Consider the following 25,960-nt stretch of genomic DNA (forward strand, 5'->3'; position numbering starts at 1 on the left):
ATCTTATAAGCAATGAAATAAAAATTTGGGTAGAATTATGGTTTGCTTTATCCTACCTGCTCCCCAATAATTTTCTGAGATTTAGAGATAATGTTTCAACATTTTGATTATGTCCTTCAATAAAACTCCATATTTAACCATATTAAACCAGTATATAAGAGAACTACTGGCTGAATTCACATTTTAGTCAAGCGTTTAACAGAAAAGGTCTAGATCAGAAGGTCTAGATTACAGTTCTGCATGTCTGCTAATGAAATCAATGACGGATGGAAGGATAAAAAAACAGTAACAATATTTACTGAGCACTTACTATGTGCCAGGCACTGTGATATGTACTTCTCAAGGATTATTGAATATATTTCCTCACCGCAATAGGTTAGATAGATGAGCCCGAGATGAAGAAACTGAGCCTGAGAAGGGTTAAGAAACTTACCAGTTAGTAGGTAGCTGAGTGGAAGCACAACCCCGGCAGTCCGAGAACAGCTACACAACTATGAAATAAACTTGAGCTCTTCAGGAAGAAAAACATTATATAAAGAACTTCTTTCTTAGTTAAATAATTATTTTAGGTAAATCTTCTCTGTCTTACATTAAGCCACATATTACGAAATGTTCATTTTCCCAAAGGCCAGCATTCTGAAAATTAATGGTTGATGCTTCTTCTGTCATTTCTTATTTGAGATAATTTCCAAAATGTGATTCTGTGAAATGCACAGATATTTCCTTCACCATGAGAAGAAACAAAAGCCAAGAGAAACTGTGATTTGACCAAGGTGACATGAGTGGTGGCCTCCGAACCTGAACCCAAGTCTTCTAACCCCATCATATCCCAACTCCCTAAAATCTCATAAAATCTCATACAATGTTTCTTCAAGGGTATTGTCTTCCATTTTTTAAAAAAGATAACTTTCAGTAACATATAACTTAGGGCCTGTAGTTTCACAGGTATAGTTACCTCCAACTACTTAAGACTATTGCCTTAGTGTTTCCAGCATTCATTTATTCTGTGTATTATCCATGGGTTTCCCCATTCACCACAGGAGGGCCATCATATTAGTTACCTCCTTGTCTCTCTCTCTCTCTATTTTTTCTTTTGTATTTTTTAATTGAAGTATAGTTGATTTACAATGTTTCTGGTGTACAGCAAAGTGATTCAGTTATACATCTGTATCTATATCTATTCTTTTTCAGATTCTTTTCCATTATAGGTTGTTACAAGATATTGAATATAGTTCCCTGTGCTATACCATAGGTCTTTGTTTTCTATCTGTTTAATACGTAGTAGTGTTAGTAGTGTGTATCTGTTAATCCCAAATTCCTAATTTATCCCTACCCTCACTTTCCCCTTTGGTAACCACAAGTCTGTTCTCTATGTCTGTGATTCTATTTCTGTTTTGTAAGTAGGTTCATTTGTATCATTTTTTAAAAATTCCACATATAAGTGGTATCATATGATATTTGTCTTTCTCTGTCTGACTTACTTTACTTAGTATGATCATCTCTAGGTCCATCCATGTTGCTCCAAATGGCATTATTTCATTGTTTTTAAGCCTAAGTAATATTCCATTACATATATATATATCACATATTCTTTATCCAGTCATCTGTTGATGGACATTTAGGTTGCTTCCATCTCTTGGCTATTGTAAATAGTGCTGCTGTGAACAATGGGATACATTTATCTATTCAAGTTAGATTTTTCTTCTTTTCCAGATATACGCCCAGGCTGGATCATATGGTAACTCTATTTTTAGTTTTTTAAGGAACCTCCATACTGTTCTCCATAGTGGCTGCACCCATTTACATTCCCACCAACAGTGCAAGAGTGTTCCCTTTTCTCTACACCCTCTCCAGCGTTTGCTATTTATAGACTTTTTGATGATACCCATTCTGACCGATGTGAGGTGATACCTCATTGTAGTTTTGATTTGCGTTTCTCTAATAATTAACAGTGATGAGCATCTTTTCATGTGCCTATTGGCCATCTGTATATCTTCTTTGGAAAAATGTCTCTTCTGGTCTTCTTCCATTTTTTGATTGAGTTATATATTTTTTTGACATTGAGTTGTATGAGCGGTTTGCATATTTTGGAAATTAATCTCGGTCGCATCGCTTGCAAATATTTTTTCCCATTCTGTAGGTTGTCTTTTCATTTTGTTCATGGTTCTCTTTGTTGTGCAAAAGCTTTTAAGTTTAATAAGATCCCATTTGTTTATTTTTGCTTTTGTTTCCATTACTCTAGGAGACAGATTCAAAAAAATATTGCTGTGATTTATGTCAAAGAGTGTTCTGCCTCTGTTTTCCTCTAGGAGTTTTATAGCATCTGGGCTTACATTTAGGTCTTTAATACATTTTGAGTTTAGTTTTTGTATATAGTATTAGAGAATGTTTAAATTTCATTCTTTTACATGTAGCTGTTCCGTTTTCCCAGTACCACTTATACAAGAGACTGTCTTTTCTCCATTGTATATTCTTGCTCCCTTTGTCATAGATTAATTAACCATAAGTGTGTAGGTTTATTTCTGGGCTTTCCATGCTGATCCACTGATCTATGTGTCTGTTTTTGTGCCAGTACCATACTGTTTTGATTACTGTAGCTTTGTAGTATAGTCTGAAGTCAGGGAGTGTGATTCTTCCATCTCCATTTTTCTTTCTCAAGATGGTTTTGTCTATTCGGCGTCTTTTGTGTTTCCATACAAATTTAGAAATTTTTCGTTCTGGTTCTGTGAAAAATACCATTGTTAATTTGATAGGGATTGCATTGAATCTGTAGATTGCCTTGGACAGTATGGTCATTTTAACAATATTATTGTTCCAACCCAAGAACACAGTATATCTTTCCAACTGTTTGTGTCATCTTCAATTTCTTTCATCAGCATCTTGAAGTTTTCAGAGTATGGTCTTTTGCCTCCTTAGGTAAGTTTATTCCTAGGTATTTTATCCTTTTTGATGTGGTGGTAAATGGGCTTGTTTCCTTAATTTCACTTTCTGATCTTTTGTTGTTAGTGTATAGAAATGCAAGAGATTTCTGTGTATTAATTTTGTATCCTGCAACTTTACCGAATTCATTAATGAGCTCCAGTAGTTTTCTGGTAGCATCTTTAGGATTTTCTATGTATAGTATCATGTCATCTGCAAACAATGACAGTTTTACTTCTTCCTTTCCAATTTGGATTTCTTTTATTTCTTTTTCTTTTCTGATTGCTGTGGCTAGGACTTCCAAAACTCTGTTGAATAAAAGTGGTGAGAGTGGGTATCCTTGTCTTGTTCCTGATCTTAAAGGGAATACTTTCAGTTTTTCTATCATTGAGTATGATGTTAGCTGTGGGTTTGTGGCCTTTATTATGTTGAGGTATGTTCCCTCTATGCCCACTTTCTGGAGAGTTTTTATCATAAATGGATGTTGAATTTTATCAAAAGCTTTTTTCTGCATCTATTGAGATAATCGTATGGTTGTTTTTTTTACATGCTTCTTTTTAACGCTGTTTTTTAAATTCAGTTTTTATTTTATTTTGGAGTATAGTTGATTTACAATATAGTGTTAATTTCAGATATACAGCAAAGTGACTCAGTTATATACATATGCATATATCCATTCTTTTTCAGGTGTTTTTTCCCCATATAGGTTATTACAGAATATTGAGTAGAGCTCCTTGTGCTATAAAGAAGGTCCTTGTTGATTATTTTATATATAGTAATGTGTATATGTTAATCCCAAACTCCTGATTTATCCCTCACTCCCACCTTTCTCCTTTGATAAGCATGTTTGTTTTCTAAGTCTGTGAGTCTGTTTCTGTTTTTTAAATAAGTTCATGTGTATCCTTTTTTTTTAAGATTCCACTTATAAGTGATATCATATAATATTTGTCTTTGTCTATCTTACTTCACTTAGTATGATAATTTCTAGGTCCATCCATGTTGCTGCAAATGGCATTATTTCATTCTTTTTTTATGGCTGAGTAATATTCCATTGTATAAAGGTACCACACCTTATTCATCCACTCTTCTGTTGATGGACATTTAGGTTGCTTCTATGTTTTGGCTATTGTAAGTAGTGCTGTAATGAACATTGGGGTGCATGTATCTTTTCAAAGTATGGTTTTCTCTTGATATATGCCCAGGAGTGGGATTGCTGGATAATGTGGTAGTTCTATTTTTAGTTTTTTAAGGAACACCCATACTGTCCTCCATAGTGGTTGTACCAATTTACATTCCCACCAACAGTGCAAGAGGGTTCCCTTTTCCCCACACCCTCTCCAGCATTTATTGTTTGTAGACTTTTTGACGATGGTCATTCTGACTGGTGTAAGGTGATACCTCATTGTAGTTTTGGTTTGCATTTCTCTAATAATTAGTGATGTTGAACATCTTTTAATGCACTTTTTGGCCATCTGTATGTCTTCTTTGGAGAAATGTCTATTTAGATATTCTGCCCATTTTTTTGATTGGGTTGTTTGTTTTTTGAGATTGAGCTGCATGAGCTATTTGTATATTTTGGAGATTAATGTCTTGTCAGTCTCATCATTTGCATATATGTTCTCCCATTCTGTGGGTTGTCTTTTTGCTTTGTTTATGCTTCCCTTTGCTGTGCAAAAGCTTTTAAGTTTAATTAGATTCCATTTGTTTATTTTTGTTTTTATTTTCATTACTCTAGGAGGTGGGTCCAAAAAGATATTGCTGTGATTTATGTCACAGAGTGTTCTGCCTATGTTTTCCTCTAAGAGTTTTATAGTATCTCATCTTATATTTAGGTCTTTAACCTATTTTGAGTTTATTTTTATGTATGGTGTTAGAGAATGTTCTAATTTCGTTCTTTTACATGTAGCTGTCCAGTGTTCCCAGCAGCACTTATAGAAGAGACTTTTCTCCATTGTATATTCTTGTCTCCTTTGTCATAGAATAATTGACCATAGGCACATGAGTTTATTTCTGGGCTTTCTACCCTGTTCCATTGATCTATATTTCTGTTTTTGTGTCAGTACCATACTGCTTTGATTACTGTAGCTTTGTAGTGTAGTCTGAAGTCAGGGAGCCTGATTCCTCCAGCTCTGGTTTTCTTTCTTAGCATTGCTTTGGCTATTCAGGGTCTTTTGTGTTTCATATAAATTTAGAAAATTTTTGTTCTGGTTCTGTGAAAAATGCCATTATTAATTTGTTAGGGATTGCATTGAATCTGTAGATTGCCTTGGGTAGTATAGTCATTTTGACAATATTGATTCTTCCAATCCAAGAACATGGTATATTTTTCTATCTGCGTTATCTTTGATTTCTTTCTTCAGCATCCTATAGTTTTCAGAGTACAGGTGTTTTGTCTCCTGTGCCTTTTTGTCTTTTGTGCCATTTACCAATGAGCTTTCCCATTCATAATTTTCTTGTCTCTAGTTGTGGCCTTTTCTTTTCCATCTAGAGAAGTTCCTTTAGCATTTGTTGTATAGCTGGTTTGGTGGTGCTGAATTCTCTTAGCTTTTGCTTGTCTGTAAAGCTTTTGATTTCTCCATTGAATCTGAACGAGAGCCTTGCTGGGAAGAGTATTCTTGGTTGTAGGTTTTTCCCTTTCACCCTTTAAATATATCGTGCCACTCCCTTCTGGCCTGCAGAATTTGAGCTGAAAAATCAGCTGATAACCTTATGGGGATTCCCTTGTATGTTATTTGTTGCTTTTCTATTGTTGCCTTTAATATTCTTTGTCTTTAATTTTTGTCAATTTGATTAATATGTGTCTCACCATGTCCCTCCTTGGGTTCATCCTGTATGGGACTCTCTGTGCTTCCTGGACTTGAGTGTTTCCTTTCTCATGTTAGGGAAGTTTTCAGCTATTATCTCTTCAAATATCTTCTCAGGCCCTTTCTCTCATCTCCTCCTGGGACCCCTAGAATGCAAATGTTGGTGCATTTAATGTTGTCTAAGAGGTCTATGAGGCTGTCTTCATTTCTTTTTTTTTTTAATTTAATTTATTTATTTTTGGCTGCAGTGGGTCTTCATTGCTGCGTGCAGGCTTTCTCTAGTTGCAGTGAGAAGCGGCTACTCTACATTGCGGTGCGCTGGCTTCTCATTGCAGTGGCTTCTCGTTGCAGAGCAAGGGCTCTAGGCATGCAGGCTTCAGTAGTTGCGGCATGTGGGCTCAGTAGTTGTGGCTCGTGGGCTCTAGAGTGCAGGATCAGGAGCTGTGGTGCACCGGCTTAGTTGCTCCACAGCATGTGGGACCTTCCCAGACCAGGGATAGAACCCGTGTCCCCTGCAATGGCAGGCAGATTCTTAACCACTGAGCCATGAGGGAAGTCCCTGTCCTCATGTCTTTTCATTCTTTTTTCTTTATTCTATTCTGCAGCAGTGATTTCCACCAGTCTGTCTTCCAGCTCACTTATTCATTCTTCTGCCCCATTTATCCTGCTATTGATTCCTTCTAGTGCATTTTTTATTTCAATTGTATTGTTCATCTCTGTTGTTCTTTAAATCTTCTAGCTCTTTGTTAAACATGTCATGTATCGTCTTGGTTTGTGCCTCCATTCTTTTTCCAAGATCTTGGATCATCTTTACTATCATTACTCTGAATTCTTTTTCAGGAAAATTGCCTATCTCCACTTCACTTAGTTATTCTTCTGGAGTTTCATCTTGTTCCTTCATCTGGAACATATTTCTCTGCCGTCTCATTTTGTCTAACTTTCTGTGTTTGTGGCCTCCATTCCTCAGGCTGCTGGATTGTAGCTCCTCTCATTTCTGCTGTCTGTCCCCCTGGTAGGTGAGGTTGGTCCAGGGGCTTGTGCAGGCTTCCTGGTGGGAGCAACTGGCACCTGCCCACTGCTGGGTGGAGCTGGGTCTTGTCCCTCTGGTAGGCAGGGCCATGTCAAAGGGTGTGTTTAGAGGTGGCTATGGGATTTCTCTTGTTTGAGATTTCTCTTGTTTCCTGAGGTAAGCTTTGTATCACTATAAACTTCCCTCTTAGAAATCTAGATTTTAGGAGGACATGCAATAAGGTTTTCATGATATATTTGTCAGTAAAGTGGATAAATATATACAAGAGGATGATTAATTCATTCACTCACTTAACAAATATTCATAATCTACCCTGGGTTAGTACTCTGCTAGGCATTGAGGATAAAATAGCAAACAAGGTAGAGGTGGTCTCTTTTCTGAGTTTCTCAAGAGTTAACGTCAAAACCCAAACCCAAATGAATAACATATTTGCAAGTTTTTTGTAATAAAATCTATGAAGAAAACAAAAGCAGGGCAGAGACAGAGAATAATATGGGGGAGATCTCCTATAAATGGCATAATCAGGTCTCTCTGAGGAGGTGACATTTAAGCTTAAGAGATAAAGAATGAAAAGAACCTATCTTGCTATGTGGAAGAGAGGAAAGGTTGAGAATTTCAGGAGGGAGCAACAGGTGCAAAAGCTCTGAGGTGGGAACGATACTGGAGTGCTGGAGCCATCATATGAAGGCCAGCATGACAGCAGAGAAGTGAGCAAGGGGAAAAGCAGTGCTAGAAAAAGTTGGAGAAATATGTGGGTGACTCCCTAGATAATGAACTGGAGAATATGAATTAAGGAAACTCTAGAGGCCTGTTGTTTCAACACTTTTATCAACGGTTTAGAATCTATTTTTATCAGTTGTTGAAAATCTGTTGTCCCCTTGAGGTAAAAGTAAGGGACAGCATTGGAAGAGATGTGAACTTGGCTAACAAAACTAGGATCCAAAAATTAAAGTATCATTGACAAGAGCTTAGGTTCTGGCCTCAACCCGTGTTTAAAACCTAGCTCCAACATTCACTCTTCCTGTGACCTTGGACAAGTACTTAACACCTCTAAGTCACGTATCAAAGACAAATAGAGGATTAGAACACAGCAGCTCAGGTAAATCTTATGTATTACATAATAATCCGCCTGCTGCATCAGGTTATATATGGTTGGTTTGCTGGGCCAGGAAGCTATTCTGGCAGCTTTCTCTCTAGGATTATTTTAGGTACATCACTCGGCCTCTGGCAGAATTCATAGATCAAATGTAGGCCCTTAACGTTTATTTTTTGTTCACTTCACCAATAAACTATACTGCATCTAAGATTATCTACTTGAAAGATGAGAAACTTAGCATAGCCAAATTTTAGAAATTAATTTTAGTTTTCTAATCCTGTTATTATTTAGATAAAAATTGCTGAAAGACAGTATTTTAAAAATATAATTTACAGATTTTATCATTCACAGTATTGTAACTACTACTGTATACCAAAATTTTTCTCTATTCCTATAATGTCATTAAAATTCCACACTGCCTGTATTACACCCAAGGATACCTAAAAAATATTTATAAAATTAGATGACAAAAGCTTTAAATTATTCCAGTTCAATTTTTAAAAGTATATTAAAATGTTTACAAAAATCACTATGAATTTAAAATAATTCATCTTAAAAATAGAAGCAAAAAAAGTAGGATTAAGTGCATAATTGTATTTTAAAACAGATGAGAAAGTATTATACCATTCAGTGTAATGATAAAGTTATACTAAGTTTAAAAAAATACCCTAAAATCTTGGGTTTCCAGTTATAGAGGGATGCTTAGTAAATACTTCGAGGAAGAAATATCAGGCAGTAATACTATACATTTCTAAATGTAAGACTGACTACTAAGTAAAAACTCAGTGCAGGCTTCACTCACTCAAATTAAGAATGAAAAAAAATACATCAATCACAATAGCATTTGGGGGGTTAAATTCAGTAACACCCTCTTAAATCTTATTTTGCCACCTGTTCTCAGCATTTTTGTCAGGTTGAAAAAAAGTTTTGATGTTCAGATTTGACATAGTTTTCCTAATTTCTCTCTGTAGGTATAGCTAAGAGTGATGAAGTTTTCCTTATTTAAATATTACTTTTTTGCATTAAAAATGTGCCTTTCAAAAATATACTACACATATTTAGTTTTATTTAAAAATAGAGGATACATATTCATATTAAATGGGAGATACTAGCTTGGCTTTCTTATAATTTGCTTGAATTTGGAGAAATTATGACATAGTTAACTAACAATCTTCTAGGCAAGCAAACTGCTTGTTTTCCTTACCCCAAATTTTTGGTGCTATTTTTTTTTCCCTTGTGTGGTTTCTTTCTGATGTGCTCCTCAGCTTAATTCCAGTGCTATCAATCTGACCCAGGCAGATTTCACAGGGTGTCCTTTCTCCAGTCTCTCCTGGTCATAATCCATTTTACAGCTGCTGGCAGAATTTCTAATTCTACCTTGCTTACGAACCTAGATAAATTCAGACTCTTCAGTCTAGTACACTCAAATGCTACACTCGACAAATTCTTCTACCACACCCTGCCCTCATCAGTTGTTACTTACCACTGCACTTCCACACCTGACTGCTCCACCATCCACTAAGTCAATTTCTTAAACGTCCTTGTGATGAAACAAATCTAAGGCACTGAATCACCGGTCCTCCACGTGGGTCACTTCTGTGTTTTTCCTTATCAAGCACACAACCAGTTTTTGCTCAGTTACTTTTTGCTTACTTTCATATATTCTCGTCATTACACATTTATATATTTGCCTCTGTCCCCATTAGTTTAAAAGTTCTATGAGATGAGGGTTCTCATCTTCTACTGAAATTTTATTTCAAGAAACCTTCAGTAACTGGGCCTTAGCAGTGTCCGTTACTCTATCCATTCAGTGACCTGTCTTAAATGTCTCAAGAAACCTAGGTCCACACTGAATCAGGTAAAAAGTAAATTTGGAGCACATCTGAGTATACTCTCTAAAAGTGATTCAAGGCCTATGACTCTCTTCCTCCCTTGGTATGTTGTCATCTATCTGTATCCATATTGCATAAACTTTCATCTTCTAATTGTTAGAAATGCATTAAAAATAGTGGAAGGGAATATAATAAATGTTAATAGCAGTTACCTCTGGAAGATTACAAAATGGGAGTTGAGAGGGTCAGGGTCGGGGTTGGTGATGGTAGAGAAAATGATAATATGGACTTTTCCGTGGTCCTGCTTCTTTATAATCTTCAGTATTTTCTAAGTATTCCATAATAAACTTGCATTTCTCATATAAAAATTTGTACTAAAAAAGATACACAAGCCAACTTGACATGGAAAACATGACAACCAATTTCACATGGATGAAGTTTTAAAACTGAGTGCAAGGCTTATGATTCCAGTATTTAAAAACTTTTTGAATGGCAAGTCCTCTATTGAAAGTAGATGGCTTTCAATGATACAGAATCTTGAATCGACAAACTAAGATAAATGCCGCCATAATTACTTCCCCCGAAGAAATACTTAACCTCCTGCAAAATCCCTAGCTGTTACCATCCTGTCCTATAGTTTTAAATATTATCCATATAGCAACTCCCCATATTTTGCTTTTTCCCCTTAACTCTACATTCATACATCTGTCTACCCAATGTCTGTCTACATTGAGATAATAGGAATCTCAAATCTCAACATATCCAAGGCAAGATTTGATTTCAACCCTCCAATTTGCTCCTCCACTGTTGTTCTGAAATCTCAGCATCACCATCCTTTGCTCAAAATCGGACTCATCTTTGATTTCTTCTTTCTTCTTCACATCTAACCCATCACCAAATCCTGTCAGGTTTTTCCACCAAAAAACGCCTCCCTATGACTACCACTCCAGTCCAGGTTGTCACCATCTTGCACTTAGGAAACCGCAACAGTCACCTTAATTTTGCCCCACTATAGCTTGTTCTCCATCTATTAAAGGGATATAAAGCAGACCATGTCACTCCCTTGCTTACCATCAGACTCAGAATAAAATTTAGATTCCTTACTTTGGGCCCATAGTCCCAAGTGATCAGGCCCTTGCCAATCTCTACAAACTTATCACCCACCATTCCTCACCACACTCACTGGGCTTGTCTTACTGGCATTCTCTCTTTCAGTATAAAAGCTCACTCCTGCTTTGAGATCTTTAGTTTTGTTTCTTTCATTAAAATACTCTTTTCTTTGATCTTGGTGATCATCTTCTCATCACTCAAGGTCAGTGTTCTCCGGTGACCCTGTAACTTTGTCTTGTAACCCAATATATACCCATCACCTAATATATACCCACCTAATATATACCCATCACCTAATATATACCCAATATATACCCATCACCTAAAATGGTGACTGGCACATGGGTCTTCAATGAATATTTGTTGAATGAATGGCTGAAATGAGTCTATATTCAATCACGCTTCCTGGGCATGGAAACAGCTGTTCCAACTGATCCCTACTTTGAAAGGACAATCCCTCCATGCCCCACCCTCCAAAACAACAACCAACCACCTCCCACAGAAATCCCACCCCAAATCTCCTTAGAAATATACCACATTATAAAAGACTGTGTTCTCTATTGGCTGTTACAAAAATATGAAACAAAACCTGAGCCTCATAGATATGTAGTTTTTATGCACCAAGCAGCATAGCCCCCTTTGGAAACGTTTCTCACCTTTAGTGTGCATGTTTACCTAATTTCATCTAGGTAAAACTGTTATGTGTTGCGGTACAGAATAAATGAAGGAACTGGTGTGATCTGTGGTGGTAACACACTCCCAGAGATAGATATAGGCTCTGCATCTTTCCTAGGAGAGTTCTGACTCACTCTAGACTCTTTGCCTCTACCAAAAAGGAACTTTAGAACTTTCTTTGCTACAAAAATAAGGGATCTAACATCAATCTCAATAAAACTTACCAAACTTGTATTTAGTGCCATGGAGCAAAGGAAGCTTAGGATGGAAAATGAATAGCAACCAGGTCAAAATGTCAAATAAAAATGTTCATAAACTTTGAATTTTGTCAAAATGAAGCTTAGAATTCAAGTATCAATTTTTATAGTTCAAGCCACTATAAATCTTATATAAACCTTCTCATGGACCATAGGAACACAGATCAGTTTGTGGAGTATGATTACTTGGGCTCAATTTTTGTCTAAAAAGTATAAATTTAATTATGACTCTTAGTAACTATATTTAAACCAAGCTGTTCCTTCAGAATTTTTTTTACTGTGTTTAGCCAGTAAAGAAAATACTAATGAATGCTTTCTCTTTTTAAGGTGACGGTATTACAAACAAGATTATAGTTGTAAGACTAAACTTCAGGTGCAGATAATCAAGTATGAATGGTACAAGGATAGTACCATTATATATATAGTACCAATATATATATATATATATATATTGAATAAGGCCTTTACATGATTTTTGAATCAGATGGCAATATTAATGTTGAAATTAATAACAGCATAAATATATATATGTATATATATGCATATGTATATAGGGAGTGTGAATGAATGAATAAGTGAACGTAAGAATGAGAGTGGATATGAATCAGAGCAATCTTTCCTCGGGTTAAATTATAATTACTTCACTATGAAATGTCTAAACTTCTAAAGAATTTCCTAGTTCTCATTAAAACGCACTTCAAAAAGACCATGAAAACACAAATTTAGTTGACAGGCTACAACGGGATTCAGAAAAAGACACAGTGAATATAGACTTAGGTGCAGTTTCATGCTGGTGATTTTTCTTTTTTAAAATGTAAGCCACTAATTGTTTAAGAAAAAATTTTAAACCAAAAGTTGCATATTAATATTACACACAAACCGAAACATAAGTGACTTTTAGCACAGTAACATACATGCTTACATAAACTCAAATATTTACACATTTAAAACAATTTCCATTTAACATATGAAATTTCTGAAATACATAAAAGCATTAATACTTTCTATAAAACTACAATTAAAACATCAATTTGCTACAAGCATACAAAACATCAAGTGCTTTCTTGGAGTTTCAAGTTACCTCTTTAAAATAAGATCTTGCTTGCATATATAGTCTTTCTCCAATAATCAGTATGAACTTTTTTTCCCCAAGAGGTTTATTTTCCAGGTACATTATAAGCTCAAGAAAACGGACCCAACAATTATGCACTGTAATTATGTCATAACAACTTAATTGCACATAATGCTTTAAAGTAGGTTTGGATGAAGTTCTCAAACACTTTGGTATATGTTCTTCAGGGACTTCTATTAGAAACAACAGGAATTGTAAGTCCCTTCAATCCCCATTTTGCTTTAAAATGGACAAGTCTTTGGTTAAAGTTCTACATTTTGGGCATCTGTTGTTAATTAAAATGGTCCCCAAACCAATAAATGGTGCTGATGTATTATTAGTTTACAAGACTTCGTTTAACTTGTTTCTGATGCAGTGGGAGGCTATAGATATTCATTTATTATAACATGTCATCGATAGTTTCAATCTTTCACTTATAAGCAGAGAAATCAATAGGTTTAGCCAGTATTTCTCTGTTCATTTTCTGTTATAATCTAAACTATACAGTAATTTGCAGTAACTATAGATACTGTTCCACAGTATATGTGATTATGATTGGAAAGATGTATAGAATTAATTTAGAGTTAGCTTAGTTGGAATAAGTCAATATTAGACTGTTCAGTAATTCTGCATTAACTATAGTAGGTTGTCAGGTAATGCTTATTTAAAAACCCCAAACCATTCCATTTACAAGAGAAATTGTTGCAAATGTATAAAACAGCAGATATACAAGGAGAACACCAAACGTACTTTATTAGCACAAAAAAGCAGCCGTAACAAGGCACAGCAAGCAGAAACATACATTAGCAGTCAAAGGGTTAGTGTTGCATACAAATATAGCTTTTCTTTTTTGTGGCCTTGGTGATAGCCATTGGGATGTAAAAGAACTTTCTGTAGCAGCAGGTAAGGAAACTAAGGAGCACTCACCAGTGGTACAGAGCACGTTAACAAAAAGACAGAAGAATGGATTCGACTACTTTAGTGCAAAATGTCCAGGACGGAACTGTAAATTCAGTCCAATACTAAGAAGCAAACACTAGAACTTGGTATTACTTCCAAAATAGCTCACTCAAGTAGTATTGCATACTATTCTAAGTGACAAAAAGGTGCTAAGTAAAGTTATTTACAGATACAATGGTTGTACAGTACCTTTTAAATCAGCAATTTAGGTTTAAGATTTTTCCATTAAAAATTAAGTGCACTGAAATTCTATAACTTGTACTTAAGCAATTCAGCTATGAGAGTTTACAACAAAGAGATAAATACTGCCATCTAAATTATGAATTACAGTTTAACAATAATCTCAACAATCAGCAACCACTGTAGTATTATCTGACTTGTTTGGGTATCTTTTAGTCTCATTTTCTTCATGGTTCACAAACTCATCACGGGCATAGAAAAAGATCCAACTTTAATGAATCAGCGATTTGACTGCACATGTCACCTTAAAAAAATCACACGCAGGCCTACTTTGCAGCAGCTATTCCCAATGTGTTATGTTAAAGCACTCATTAAAAAATGAATACTTAAGGCCTTAAATAAAATTCTAAATAAAATTCTACTACCAACTTTTCATAAGTCTGAAATTTTAAGAACTACTACTTAGAAAACTGGTTTACTTAACAGTACCTTTTGCAGAAGAGAAAAGGAGACTGACTATAAACTATATCAACACTTAAGTGAACTGCACTGCACTATGCCCTTGTGGCCAGAAAATTGCATTTTTTTCTAAAAGGAAGGCAGTCTTTATTTTTTGGACTTCCAAAGCTTGATTTATAGTAACTACAAACATCACTACTTTTGGAAGGTTATAGAAAAATTCTTAGAAAAAATAATAATTTCAAACATTAGTCACACTGTTGAAATACTCATCCAATATTAATAATTTGTTCTTCAGTAAGAAATAGAATTCTTCATAGCAAATGCCCCAGAGTTGCTTCACTCAGTTAACTACAGCCATTAAAAACCAAACTGTCAGCTAAATCGGCAGAATGTTTTTGTAGCCTTACCGAACACCTGTAGCTGTATCCTCTGTTGTCTCAATAGGCACCACGTTTATCTGAGTAAGTAACAGCAGATTGCACCTGACAAATACTAACACTAAGCTTACATACTGTACTGAAAAAAACCTAACACTGATATGTGTGCTTGCTAGAGGTGTACTGCCCAATGCACATAAAAGCAGATCTAGTTAATGCCCTTTGGGGACAGGAGGGTTTACTTTGCCTTGACTGGTTCTCGTTCTAGCCAGCGAACTCTAACTTTTTGTTTATAATGATACTCTTTTAAAAAATCCTGTAACATTGACGGTAAAGGGAGCCCATCAATTCCATCATACGTAGTGCATCTGCAGATGACTGCACGGCAGATGTACTGCAGGCTAAAAGGGAAAGTCCTATTTAGTGATATCGTAAGCAATGGTTCAAAAAACATGCAAGAACTGGGGTCTTTGTAATGTTCCAAAAGTCCTGTTACAGTGGAGGAGTGAAACACACACGGGTCGTGAGCATCAAAACTAAAGTTGTGATTCCACTGTTCAATTCGGGCATGCAGGGATCTGTTGTAGCGACGGAAGCTCACAGAGAAGAGGTAGTCCTCCTGTGCAGAGTCCCTGAGCAAAAATGTACCTTCAGGTTTCCCTTCCAGAAGGGCTTCTGCTTCGTAACGGTCCATCACTCCCCAGTAACAGGGATTACCGGTGATCTGAAGCAAATCCGGCACGAGGCAGTGTATGTAATCAATCTGTGTATGGACTTTCCAAGCTCCCTGTCTGCTAACGTGGGCATGGCTGTCTCCAGATACCTGACGTTGCTTCTGCCTCCGTGACTGCAAACACAGCGTGGTTGTGTCCTCTTCAGAGTCACAATTAGCTTGTGGAATTGCAGAATTGTCCCCATTTATTTCAGTCATTCCAGGAGCTAACTTTGGTCCCAGTTTATATAACGGGTTAACCTGTGCAGTGGCTTCAAACGTATGTATTTGTGCGTTGGGAGGGGGGTCAACCCCTTCTTCAATACTAAGCCGCCTTCTCTCTCGAAGCCTATCTTCTTCATCTTCTGTAGAAACCAAGGATGGATCAAATGTATCAAAAAAATGTAGAATGTGGGCTCACAGGGGCTGTATGCTGTTTAATCAAATGCCATTTTTGGGCCAAATCCGAGCCAGCAGGAAAAGGGCATTTCTCAAGCATTAACTCAGAAAGGTGTATTTTTCTTTTATTAGAAAAGAGGGGCTTTGACTGCTTGTTGTAAGTTCTCATGGGAAAACACAAGCCCACAGTATCCTGCAACCTCTGTCTCAGAGAGCGACTTCCTACGGCTCTGCTGGAAACGCTGTCCATGTCGTGCACAGAGCTTACACCATATCGCCTCTCTCTCCTTTGAAGTCCACTGCGAGTTCTACCAAACTTTTTATCGGTATCTAGTGAACTCTGTGTCTTTGTAGAACAGGAATGTTTCTTCTTCCCACCCCAAGGAGCATGTCGAGAGTAGGAATCTCTTCTTGCAAGTCTTGTTCCTGGGGTGACACATGAGTCATTATCCTTTTCAATGCTTATTTCAACAATCTGAGGAATTTCAGTGGCACAGTTTCGGTTTCTCCTTGAAGAATTCTTTGAAGGGCTTAACCCCAGTTGTAAGGCAACATTTTCTCTTAAGGGACTGCTTTGTTGCTGAGGAGCTGAGTCTCCTATACTGATGTTTTTGTCTTTGACAGACAAACATCTGTTGGAGTTCATATCCACATTTTCACTACGGCTTCCTCCCTCATGACTGAAGAGATTCTGACACCTGTATTTGAAGTTATTCCACATTTTCCCCACTTTATCCATTGATTATAAGACCTAAAGACAAAAACAGGAAAAGGAGAAAATAAGTTAATCAAAGTTGTGTGTGAAAACAGAAAAGGCAGTAAGTACCCACCCCCCTTCTTCTGATTGGAAATTTCAGGGGTTCTGGTCAGAAATTCAGCTTACATTGCCCTGCTAAGGTGATGAGGCTCTTACAGTGCCTGGCAGCTGTAAGGCCAGCAGGCCCTTCTGTGGCACTATCATTCAAGCTAGTCCTCGCTATCCACGTCCTTTCAGATAGAATACTCAGAACTTGGGGGAAAGGAAACAAACCCTTAAACTCTGGTTGTTTTTTTCCTATGCATCGACCTAATTTCATTATGACATTGATTTCTGTCTCCTTTCTTTGAATAATTTAGGTACTGCCTCAAATATTACAAAGGGAAAGTATGTTCTGTATTGTTGAAAGGTATCGGCATTCAACTTCTCAAAAGTGATAATCAGGGCCACATTTCTGTAATGCATTAGTTCAAAAACCTTTAAGTAGTAATCTTACCAATTTCACTTACCAACTAACTGCCGCTCTACTCATCTGGCAGTCTAAACCTTACAGGTCAATCACCTGTAAAAATTCCGTATCTGCCCTCCTTGCCCTATGACATAACAAATTTTATCCATGATTTTGAAGAAGCAGTTTGAGTATAATGGAAAATAGGAGAAAATAAAATAAAATTTAGGTTTAAATGGAAGATGTCTTTAAGCTTCCCAATTCTTAACCCTGGAAGAGCTTGAAAGTAACAGTAATAGAAAAAAAGTTATGATACTTTAGTAAATAAAAAACAAAAAATATGCAATTTGGCATCTTTATTCTTACTCCTTTAAAAAAAATCTAGGGCTTCCCTGGTGGCGCATTGGTTGGGAGTCCACCTGCCGATGCAGGGGACACGGGTTTGTGCCCCGGTCCGGGAAGATCCCACATGCCACGGAGCGGCTGGGCCCGTGAGCCATGGCCGCTGAGCCTGCGCGTCCGGAGCCTGTGCTCCGCAACGGGAGAGGCCACAGCAGTGAGAGGCCCGCGTACCACACAAAAAAAAAAATCTAAAGCAGTTTATGGCACTTTATAAGTGAGTTATTTTAAGACTACAGCATTTATAGGCACACTGTCTCATTCAGTAACCTAAAAGTCAACATTAGATGAAATGGAAAAGCCTAAACTTAAAATTCAACTAGTTTTGTCACAACATGACAGCCAGAAGTTTTTAAAAAGTGTTCTTTTTCTATTACTATGTCACTAGGTACTATTCTGCACAGTTTAAAATCAGTATCGGAAAACTATCTGAGTTGTTTCTTATAGTGGTGAGAGTCATTACAGCTGATCCTTCCATAACTGACTAATCCTCTTTGTCAGAAATACCTGCATTTTTCAAGAAGCTGAGTAGGATCAAGAAAAATAAAGAATAAACTTTCTTAAGATGAGTTACATATCTTCCCTTTAGTTTCTTACAGAAAGGGCTCTTGGACTAACAGTGCTCTTGGACTAGTGACAATGCCAACATAGAGAATTTATGTCTATAAAATCATAAATTGTACTTTCAGATTCTTCTTTACTAAAAGCATACTGTTAAGTGGTATATATTCTAATAAAATCTGTTAGATGGAACTGTTAAATCTTATTAAACTCTGTCAGAACATTCTGTCTCTTCCTCCTTGCAAAAAAATTTTTTTGTAAGCCTTTTTTGAGGCTTACACCATTTGAACTTAACATGCCTGTTGTTATCACTTACTGTTTTTTTATATTAAGATTTCACTCATAGCCCTGTTATTTTTAGGACTAATTCCTGCTACATTCCTGTTGACTCCAAAATTTGTAGATCTACTCTTCTGATACCCTGGTCCCTTCTAGCCTGGCTTCCTTCTCATTTCTTTGAGTTGCTTTTTATTTTTACCTAATTCATACATTTGTAGTTCCAAAGGTCAAATACTACTACGAGGCTTATAACAAAAAAGAGCATTGCCTGCAACATCCTCTCCATTCCCGATTCCCACTCCCAGGGAATCAAGGAAAATTACTTTGAATTCTGTTAGCTGTTTCTTGCTGCTATTTTCCTCATTGTTTCTAGATAACATGTTCATATTGCTATTGGTTGATAATATTCTATTGGGTGATGGAAATAACTTACCCCCCAAACTTTGAGGGCATTATTCTACTGTTGGCTAGTGGCTTCAACATGGCTGTTGAAAAGTCTAATATCACACCAATTCCCAGTCTTCTGTATGTGACCTGTTTTTATTTCGTGAAAAATTGTACCTCTTCTTTTTCTCCTTAGTGTGGGGCCTTTTCTACACTCGTTGTGCCAGGCCCTTTCAGTGTCTTTTTATTCCCCCACCTTCCCTCCCTCCCTCCTGACAAATCCTTTTCATTAGACACTTGACCACTTAGATTCATTCATCTTTTGATTATCATATATCTTCAGGATTGCATTTCTTTTCATTTTCTATTGGTAGATTTCTTTGGTATTACTTTCTAACAGTTCTCTTGCAGTTACAATTCTTCCTATCACAGTTTTAATTTCCAAGACCATTTTCTTGTTCTCTGAATGTTTTTTAAAATAATAGATTTATTTATTTATTTACTTTTGGCTGCGTTGGGTCTTTGTTTCTGCGTGCAGGCTTTCTCTAGTTGTGGCGAGCGGGGGTTACTCTTCATTGCGGTGCGCGGGCTTCTCATTGTGGTGGCTTCTCTTGTTGCGGAGCACGGGCTCTAGGCGTGTGGGCTTCAGTAGTTGTGGTGCGCAGGCTCAGCAGTTGTGGCTCACGGGCTCTAGAGCACAGGCTCAGTAGTTGTGGCGCATGGGCTTAGTTGCTCCGCAGCATGTGGGATCTTCTCAGACCAGGGCTCGAACTCGTGTCCCCTGCATTGGCAGGCAGATTCTTAACCACTGCGCCACCAGGGAAGTCCTGAATGTTCTTTTTAATAGCATCCTATTCTAGCTTCTTGGATATAATATCTCATTTCTCTACAGATACAAAGTGTAAAATGTTTTTTTAACATTTTAAATATTTTTATCTCTTCTTAGTACCTTATTTTTTTCTCCTTAAATCTTTAGGTCTCTGTTTTTTACTTCAGAGGCTTTCCGCAAGTGTCTGATGATGCATCACCACTGACATGCTGATCAGAAGCTCTGTCCACTTGGGGAGGTGGGGGTGAGTGGGCGGTGCTTGTCAACTAGCTTTATTACAAGGTGATGAGACAATGAGTTGGTTTTTTATTAGGGAATCCTCAGAAGTTAGCATCTCTAAACCTTGTCTCCTGGCTGCTCATCCCAGAGAGGAATGCTCCAATCTCCTGTCTGGGGCATAGACACCTGACTGCCACGCTCTGAGAACAGGGAAAAGGGAATGGTGAGGTCTTAACCTCAACATTCAGACTTCCGCTTAGTCCCTGTTTTTCAAAAGTTGTCCTTATTTTCACAAGATATCCCTTCAGTTACAAATAACTTCTTAGATTAAATTTCTCCCAGCTCTAACCTCGTGTTTTATCCAAGGTAAAGGAACAATCGTTTCCAGGCTGCTCAGGGTGAAGGAGGACACATGGGAGACTGATACACAGACTTCCCACCGTTCCTGTTTTCAGCTCCATACTCCACCCTTACCTTCTGAGGTAACTAGTTCCTTGAATTTCTGAGCCAGCAGCATAAACTGGGTTGCTTCTTTTTTTTTTTTTTTTTGCGGTACGCGGGCCTCTCACTGCCGTGGCCCCTCCGTTGCGGAGCACAGGCTCCGGACGCACAGGCTCAGCGGCCATGGCTCACGGGCCCAGCCGCTCCGCGGCATGTAGGATCTTCCCAGACCGGGACACCCCTGCATCGGCAGGCGGACTCTCAACCACTGCGCCACCAGGGAAGCCCTGGGTTGCTTCTTTTTAACATCAGGTTTTTAGATCAGCTTTCTCAGTTCTGCTAATTTCTACAAACCTGCTTCTATCAAAAACTTGTTGACCCAATCAGGCCTACTTCTGTCTCCTCTCATTTGCTTTCTACTTGTGATTTATGCCTTCTATTTTTTTTATTCCTTTCATTTCAGTGGGGTTCTAGGAGGGCGTAAAGATAAAATGCCAAAGTTCAATCTGACATATTTAACTGGAAAGTCCCCCTTTCGCTGTTAAAGAGAGTGAATGGTCCTGCACAGAAAATCCCCCACCCAGATTAATGATTTCTTCCAAACAGAGAAAGAGCAAATTTTTCTGGGATGAGGGAATCCATACAATAATAATGCTGGCTGTAAAATATAATCACCTGGATGTAACTGGAAAAATATACAGCTTTTTAAACTGTACACAGGCCCCCTCCCAAGAAATTCTGATTCAACTGGCCTGGAGTTGGGCCTGGACACTGCTATTTTTTATAAGCTCTCTGAGTGATTCTAGAGCAGTGTAAAAAAGCCACTGGCCTAGGGTAGCCTGGTCAGAGGCTCCAATGGTAGCTGTGAAAGAGACAAGTAAAATGACACTGCTCTGTAGTGGTTGGTGGCATGTGAATAGTACTAAATAAACTACCTACCACAATCTTATCACTGTTTCCTTTTTTTATTTTTGCCATGTATCCAAGAGGCCTGCAGAATCTTAGGAGGAACTGTCTAGAACAGTGCCTCTTAAATTATATGTAGTGAAGAGCCAGTTTCTTTTTAACTTCACAGACTGATTCTTTTGTAAGATATAATAATAAATTGCTTAAAAAATGAAGTGTAGGGGCTTCCCTGGTGGCGCAGTGGTTGAGAGTCCGCCTGCTGATGCAGGGGACACGGGTTCGTGCCCTGGTCCAGGAAGATCCCACATGCCGCGGAGCGGCTGGGCCCGCGTGCCATGGCCGCTGAGCCTGTGCGTCTGGAGCCTGTGCTCCACAACGGGAGAGGCCACAACAGTGAGAGGCCCGCGTACCGCAAAAAAAAAAAAAAAAAAAAAGAAATGTAAAAAAGATATATGAAATACAAGTGCCAAGTTTCTTATTAGATTGAACAGATATAAAGTAACGGTTAAACTGCTATAAAATATTTTAAATTCTTGCTTTAATTTCTATACTTAACCTGTCATAAACTGGTAACAAACTGTAGGCTGGCACCAGTTCATGGTCCCTACTTTAAATAGCTCTGGTCTAGAGCTGTGCTGTCTGATATATGTGGTTACTGAGTCCTTGAAATGTGGCTAGTGCCACATATTGAAATAACAATAGTTTGCATACAACTGGTAAAATATAGAATTAAAATTAATTTCATCTGCTTTTAACTTTTTAAATGTGGCCACTAGAAAATTTTAAATTACATATATGGTTCAAATTATATTTCTATTGGACAGTACTGATCTAGAGAAGGGGTCAGCAGGCTATAGACCGAGAAGCAAATCTGGCCTGTGGCCTATTTCTGTATAGACTCAGCGAAGAATGGTTTTTACATTTTTAAAAGGGATTAAAAAAACAAAAACAAAGAACCCACAAAGAACATTCGACAGAGACCACATGTAGCCTACAAAGCCTAAAGTATTTTCTATCTGGCTCTTTACAGAAAAAGTTTGTTGACCTTGGTCTAGTGTATGTAAGATTATAAACCACACCACTGCAGAAACTAAAAGAGCAATATTCAAAAAGTACAGAAATCTCTCTTCTCCGTGTTTATAAGATAAATTCTGTAGCTATCTAAAGATATTTCTTTGACAAGCAAATTATACCTAAAAAAACGTCCATTTTAGAAAGCGACCAAACTTAAAACCACTTTTTCCATATACAGTTCTTTGTAAGCTGTATAAACAAGTGGGACATGCAGAAAACATTTGTACTTGCCAGGTGACAGTAGGCAGTTTCTAACACTAAGCCTTTGGTTCAGTTTCACAGACAGAGCATGAAATTTAGTGGTTTCTCTATTCCTAACGTGGAGACTGCTGCTAGATTGCATCGTGACAAAATACCCTAATTTAAAGAAAGACTATTATGCTTCCACACCCCTTTGGGGACAGAAAGTAGATTTTTCCTAAGATGGGGAATGCTATATGTGGGCAGCTGTAATACTGGGAAGAAAATCACTGATAGTGATTCACAGAAGAGTCCATGTAAGAATCAGGAAGGCATTTCAACTATCTTATTAATATTTACAATGTCAGTCTGAGGTTCTTTTATTTGTTTTCTTGTTAAATTTTTGGGAATGTGTTTGGCTGAAACCCTTTGAGAACTAAATTAAAACTCTATTACTTTATGGTTTTATATAAAGTTACACAGGGTTATAAAAAAGTGTTAAATTTCAATTGTATTGATTCTAGATTGAAAGTTCATCATCTTTCACATTTCTATACCTGCAGAGTTATGCTTAAAACTATCCAAAGCAAATTTCTAAAAAGTCATTCCTTCCTTGAAGGACAATCATAACTTAAAATTGGTTTTATAATAATGTAGTAAGTAAAACAGCTTTTGCTGAAAAATGATACTTAACAGGATAAGCTATAAATCAGAATTATGAAATATCAGAGGTCAAATTCTATTACTACAAAAATTTACATATATTAAAAAAGTAAAGACCATACATAGTCAATGGCCCTCTTAATACCAAGTAGTATCTATTACAAAATTTCCACAAAACAAAATAATTGAAATAGTTCCCAGTTCATTTCAATGGGACTTGATCCACACTTTATTAGAAATAAATTAAATTCAACAAGTTTTAAGACTACATGGCATGCCACAGTGAGTAAAGAGGAAGAATGTGACCCAACTAAAATCCCTCCTCTACTGTTTAGTCTACCTAGACTACTTAAGTCATGGTAATACCTTTCCAATAGAAAGCTCTTCAGTTACAGTACAAAAACTGGGACACATGGCTGGTTGAAGTATTTCTGTGCTAAAGTCAGGTACAAGAGGCAGTTCAGGAGATTCCATTTTTGATTGATATTTTGGTGACATTTCAATAATTTTTAGAAAAAATAATACAATGTTAAATATTAAAGACTGACCTAGAAATCCAGGGATGCATGGCTATCATAGCTATACTCCCTTAAAAGAATCTGAGAACCACTGGAGTTTTTTTAGAAAATTATTTTAAAATTATTTACATACTTTACTGTGACATGATCTATATTATCCAACTGGATGCCTGTTTATCTTTTATACTGTTATTTAATATTATATTCAACCATATAAAATTGCTGTTTTGTGGGTAATAAATGGCCACATAATTCAACCTCAGAGTTACAGTATTGCACTATAGATAATATATCAATACAGTAGACCATGTACATGTGCACTCAAAAACCGTGGAGTCCACCGACCTAGTACACTTGGAGACTTCTTCCCATCAGCTAAGTTATACTTTTATTTCGCTTCCAGACCTGTTCATGCCATTTATACTTATTATTGTAATTAGGTGATTTGTTAATTAACTTAACAGAATGCGGGGGAGTAGGGAAGACTGAGTTGAATGACTTTGAAATACTCAGTAGAAGTGAGATACTTATGTTGCTGAATTAGGTACAGGCAAGAAAATAGTTTTAAAAATTGGAAAAAATATTGCAAAAATACATAAGGATTCTAAACTCAGAATGTATCAGAAGAGTCTTAAATTCTTGTTCTACTTAAAAAACCCAAACTGGAAATCTGAGAGGATATATTATGGGTGTGGTTTCTGAAAGATAAACAATATGGAACTGGCAGCTAAGGGACCTACTCCCAAAGAAAAGGCCTTTGTCCCTGGATAACAAGACTGACAAATGAACATGCAGTCATGTTCTTAGAGTAAAGATTTTAAGGCACGCATCCCTTTTTATGATTTCTTGCTTTATTAGACTCTGTAGACTACTGTCTCTGACTGAATCGAAGGAGAGGTCTTCCTTAATAATCATTTAATTAATTTTATAGTCGTGCCAGGTGGGAGTAGTACAAAGTCCTAATGATAACAGGGAGTCATGATCTAGATTAAGGGATGGTGAGCAATGAAGACTTCTCTCTGAGGAGGTGGTATTTTAAAATTTTGTCCTAAAGGATGAGTAAGAATGAATTAGGGACAGTGTTCCACAGGTAGAGGCAGCAGCATTTGCAAAGGTCCTGAAGCAGGAATAAGCATGGCATGAACAATGGCTGAAGCTAACATAGACTAGCAAGTGAAGGGAAGAGTGCCAAGATGAAGTGGAAGAGGTAGGCAGGCCTATAATCCACGGTAAGAGCATAAGAAAGGATGTTGATACTGCACAAAGACTACTACAGAGGTCCAGGTAAGAACTCCACGAGGGTGGTGATAGTGGAGATAGAGATAGATTTGAAATGTTTAGAAGATAAACCTGCAGGATTAAAGATTGCCTTGAAATGGGGAATGAGGAGGAGGTGTCAAAAACGAGTTTCCGGCTTGGGCAAATGGGTGGAAAGAGATGCTACTTCAGAGACAGAAAACACAATCGATAGAGCAGTTTTGGCAAGTGAAGGGTTGAAGAGAGTTAATAAATTCAATTTAGGAAACACTGCAGTTGAGACTGTCATTGAGACATCCCAGTGAAACCTCATCAGTCTGAGTGTATATTCAAACAATCTATTACTATACAGCAGGGGTGATAAACTACCGTTACTTGCATCTATACATATGAATCTCAAAGATATAATGCTTAGAGAAAGATACGAAATTAAGATATATACACTATGAATCAATTTATCTTTTAAACAGGCAAAGTCCAAAATATGTTGTTGAGATATGTATACATATCTAGTAAGAATATAAAAAGCAGGTAAATGGTTACCTTTGTGGGGAGGGATATAGAATTAGTGAGAGGCACTCAGAAGGCTTCTAAAACACTGTTAATTTCCTATTTGTTTGGCTGGGTAAAGGCTATATGATTTTTACTTATTAAATATTCTTTAGACGTCACTTAAAATTTTACACATTCTTTCCTGTACACGATACATTGCACAATAAAATTTTAAAAATTATACAGCCACATTTTGACCATAATGGGAATTAATAACCAAATATTAAACAAAAAATACCCACTAGGAAAATAAAAGGCTCTCAGGTAAAAGAAGAATTCAAAACTGAAAATTAGACTATTTAGAAAATAGCACATTAATATCTGGGGGATTTTTTTTCTGTATGGCAATTTGGTGGTTTATCAAAATGTTCCATTAAAGGATGAAACTGATATTACAATTTGACAAACCTAGCACGTGCACACTCAAAAGAAAACTACTGGCTTGCTCCATTTTAATTGCAATGTGTGAAACATTACTCTGACCAAAAGAATCCAGAGCAAAGGGTATATTCACAGGCCTATTGTGAATGTTTTGGTGTCTATATTCTATGCCTATCATCTACTATGAA

General features: G+C 37.0%; 1 protein-coding gene and 1 long non-coding RNA gene across 2 annotated transcripts in view; one reads left to right on the forward strand and one right to left on the reverse strand.

The window, feature by feature from the left end:
- The window catches only part of LOC141276370 (uncharacterized), a 151,214-nt gene that overhangs the window by 59,480 nt on the left and 65,774 nt on the right, over positions 1–25,960 (forward strand). The window lies entirely within an intron of this gene.
- SOCS5 (suppressor of cytokine signaling 5) lies at positions 12,428–19,533 on the reverse strand. Its single transcript, XM_073791663.1, is given in 3 exon segments — positions 12,428–15,927; positions 15,929–16,675; positions 19,256–19,533. Coding segments are annotated over 2 exon segments (1,611 nt in total). The 5' UTR covers positions 16,664–16,675; positions 19,256–19,533; the 3' UTR covers positions 12,428–15,051.

This window comes from Tursiops truncatus, chromosome 14 (assembly GCF_011762595.2).
Source record: "Tursiops truncatus isolate mTurTru1 chromosome 14, mTurTru1.mat.Y, whole genome shotgun sequence".
Taxonomy (NCBI): Eukaryota; Metazoa; Chordata; class Mammalia; order Artiodactyla; family Delphinidae; genus Tursiops; species Tursiops truncatus.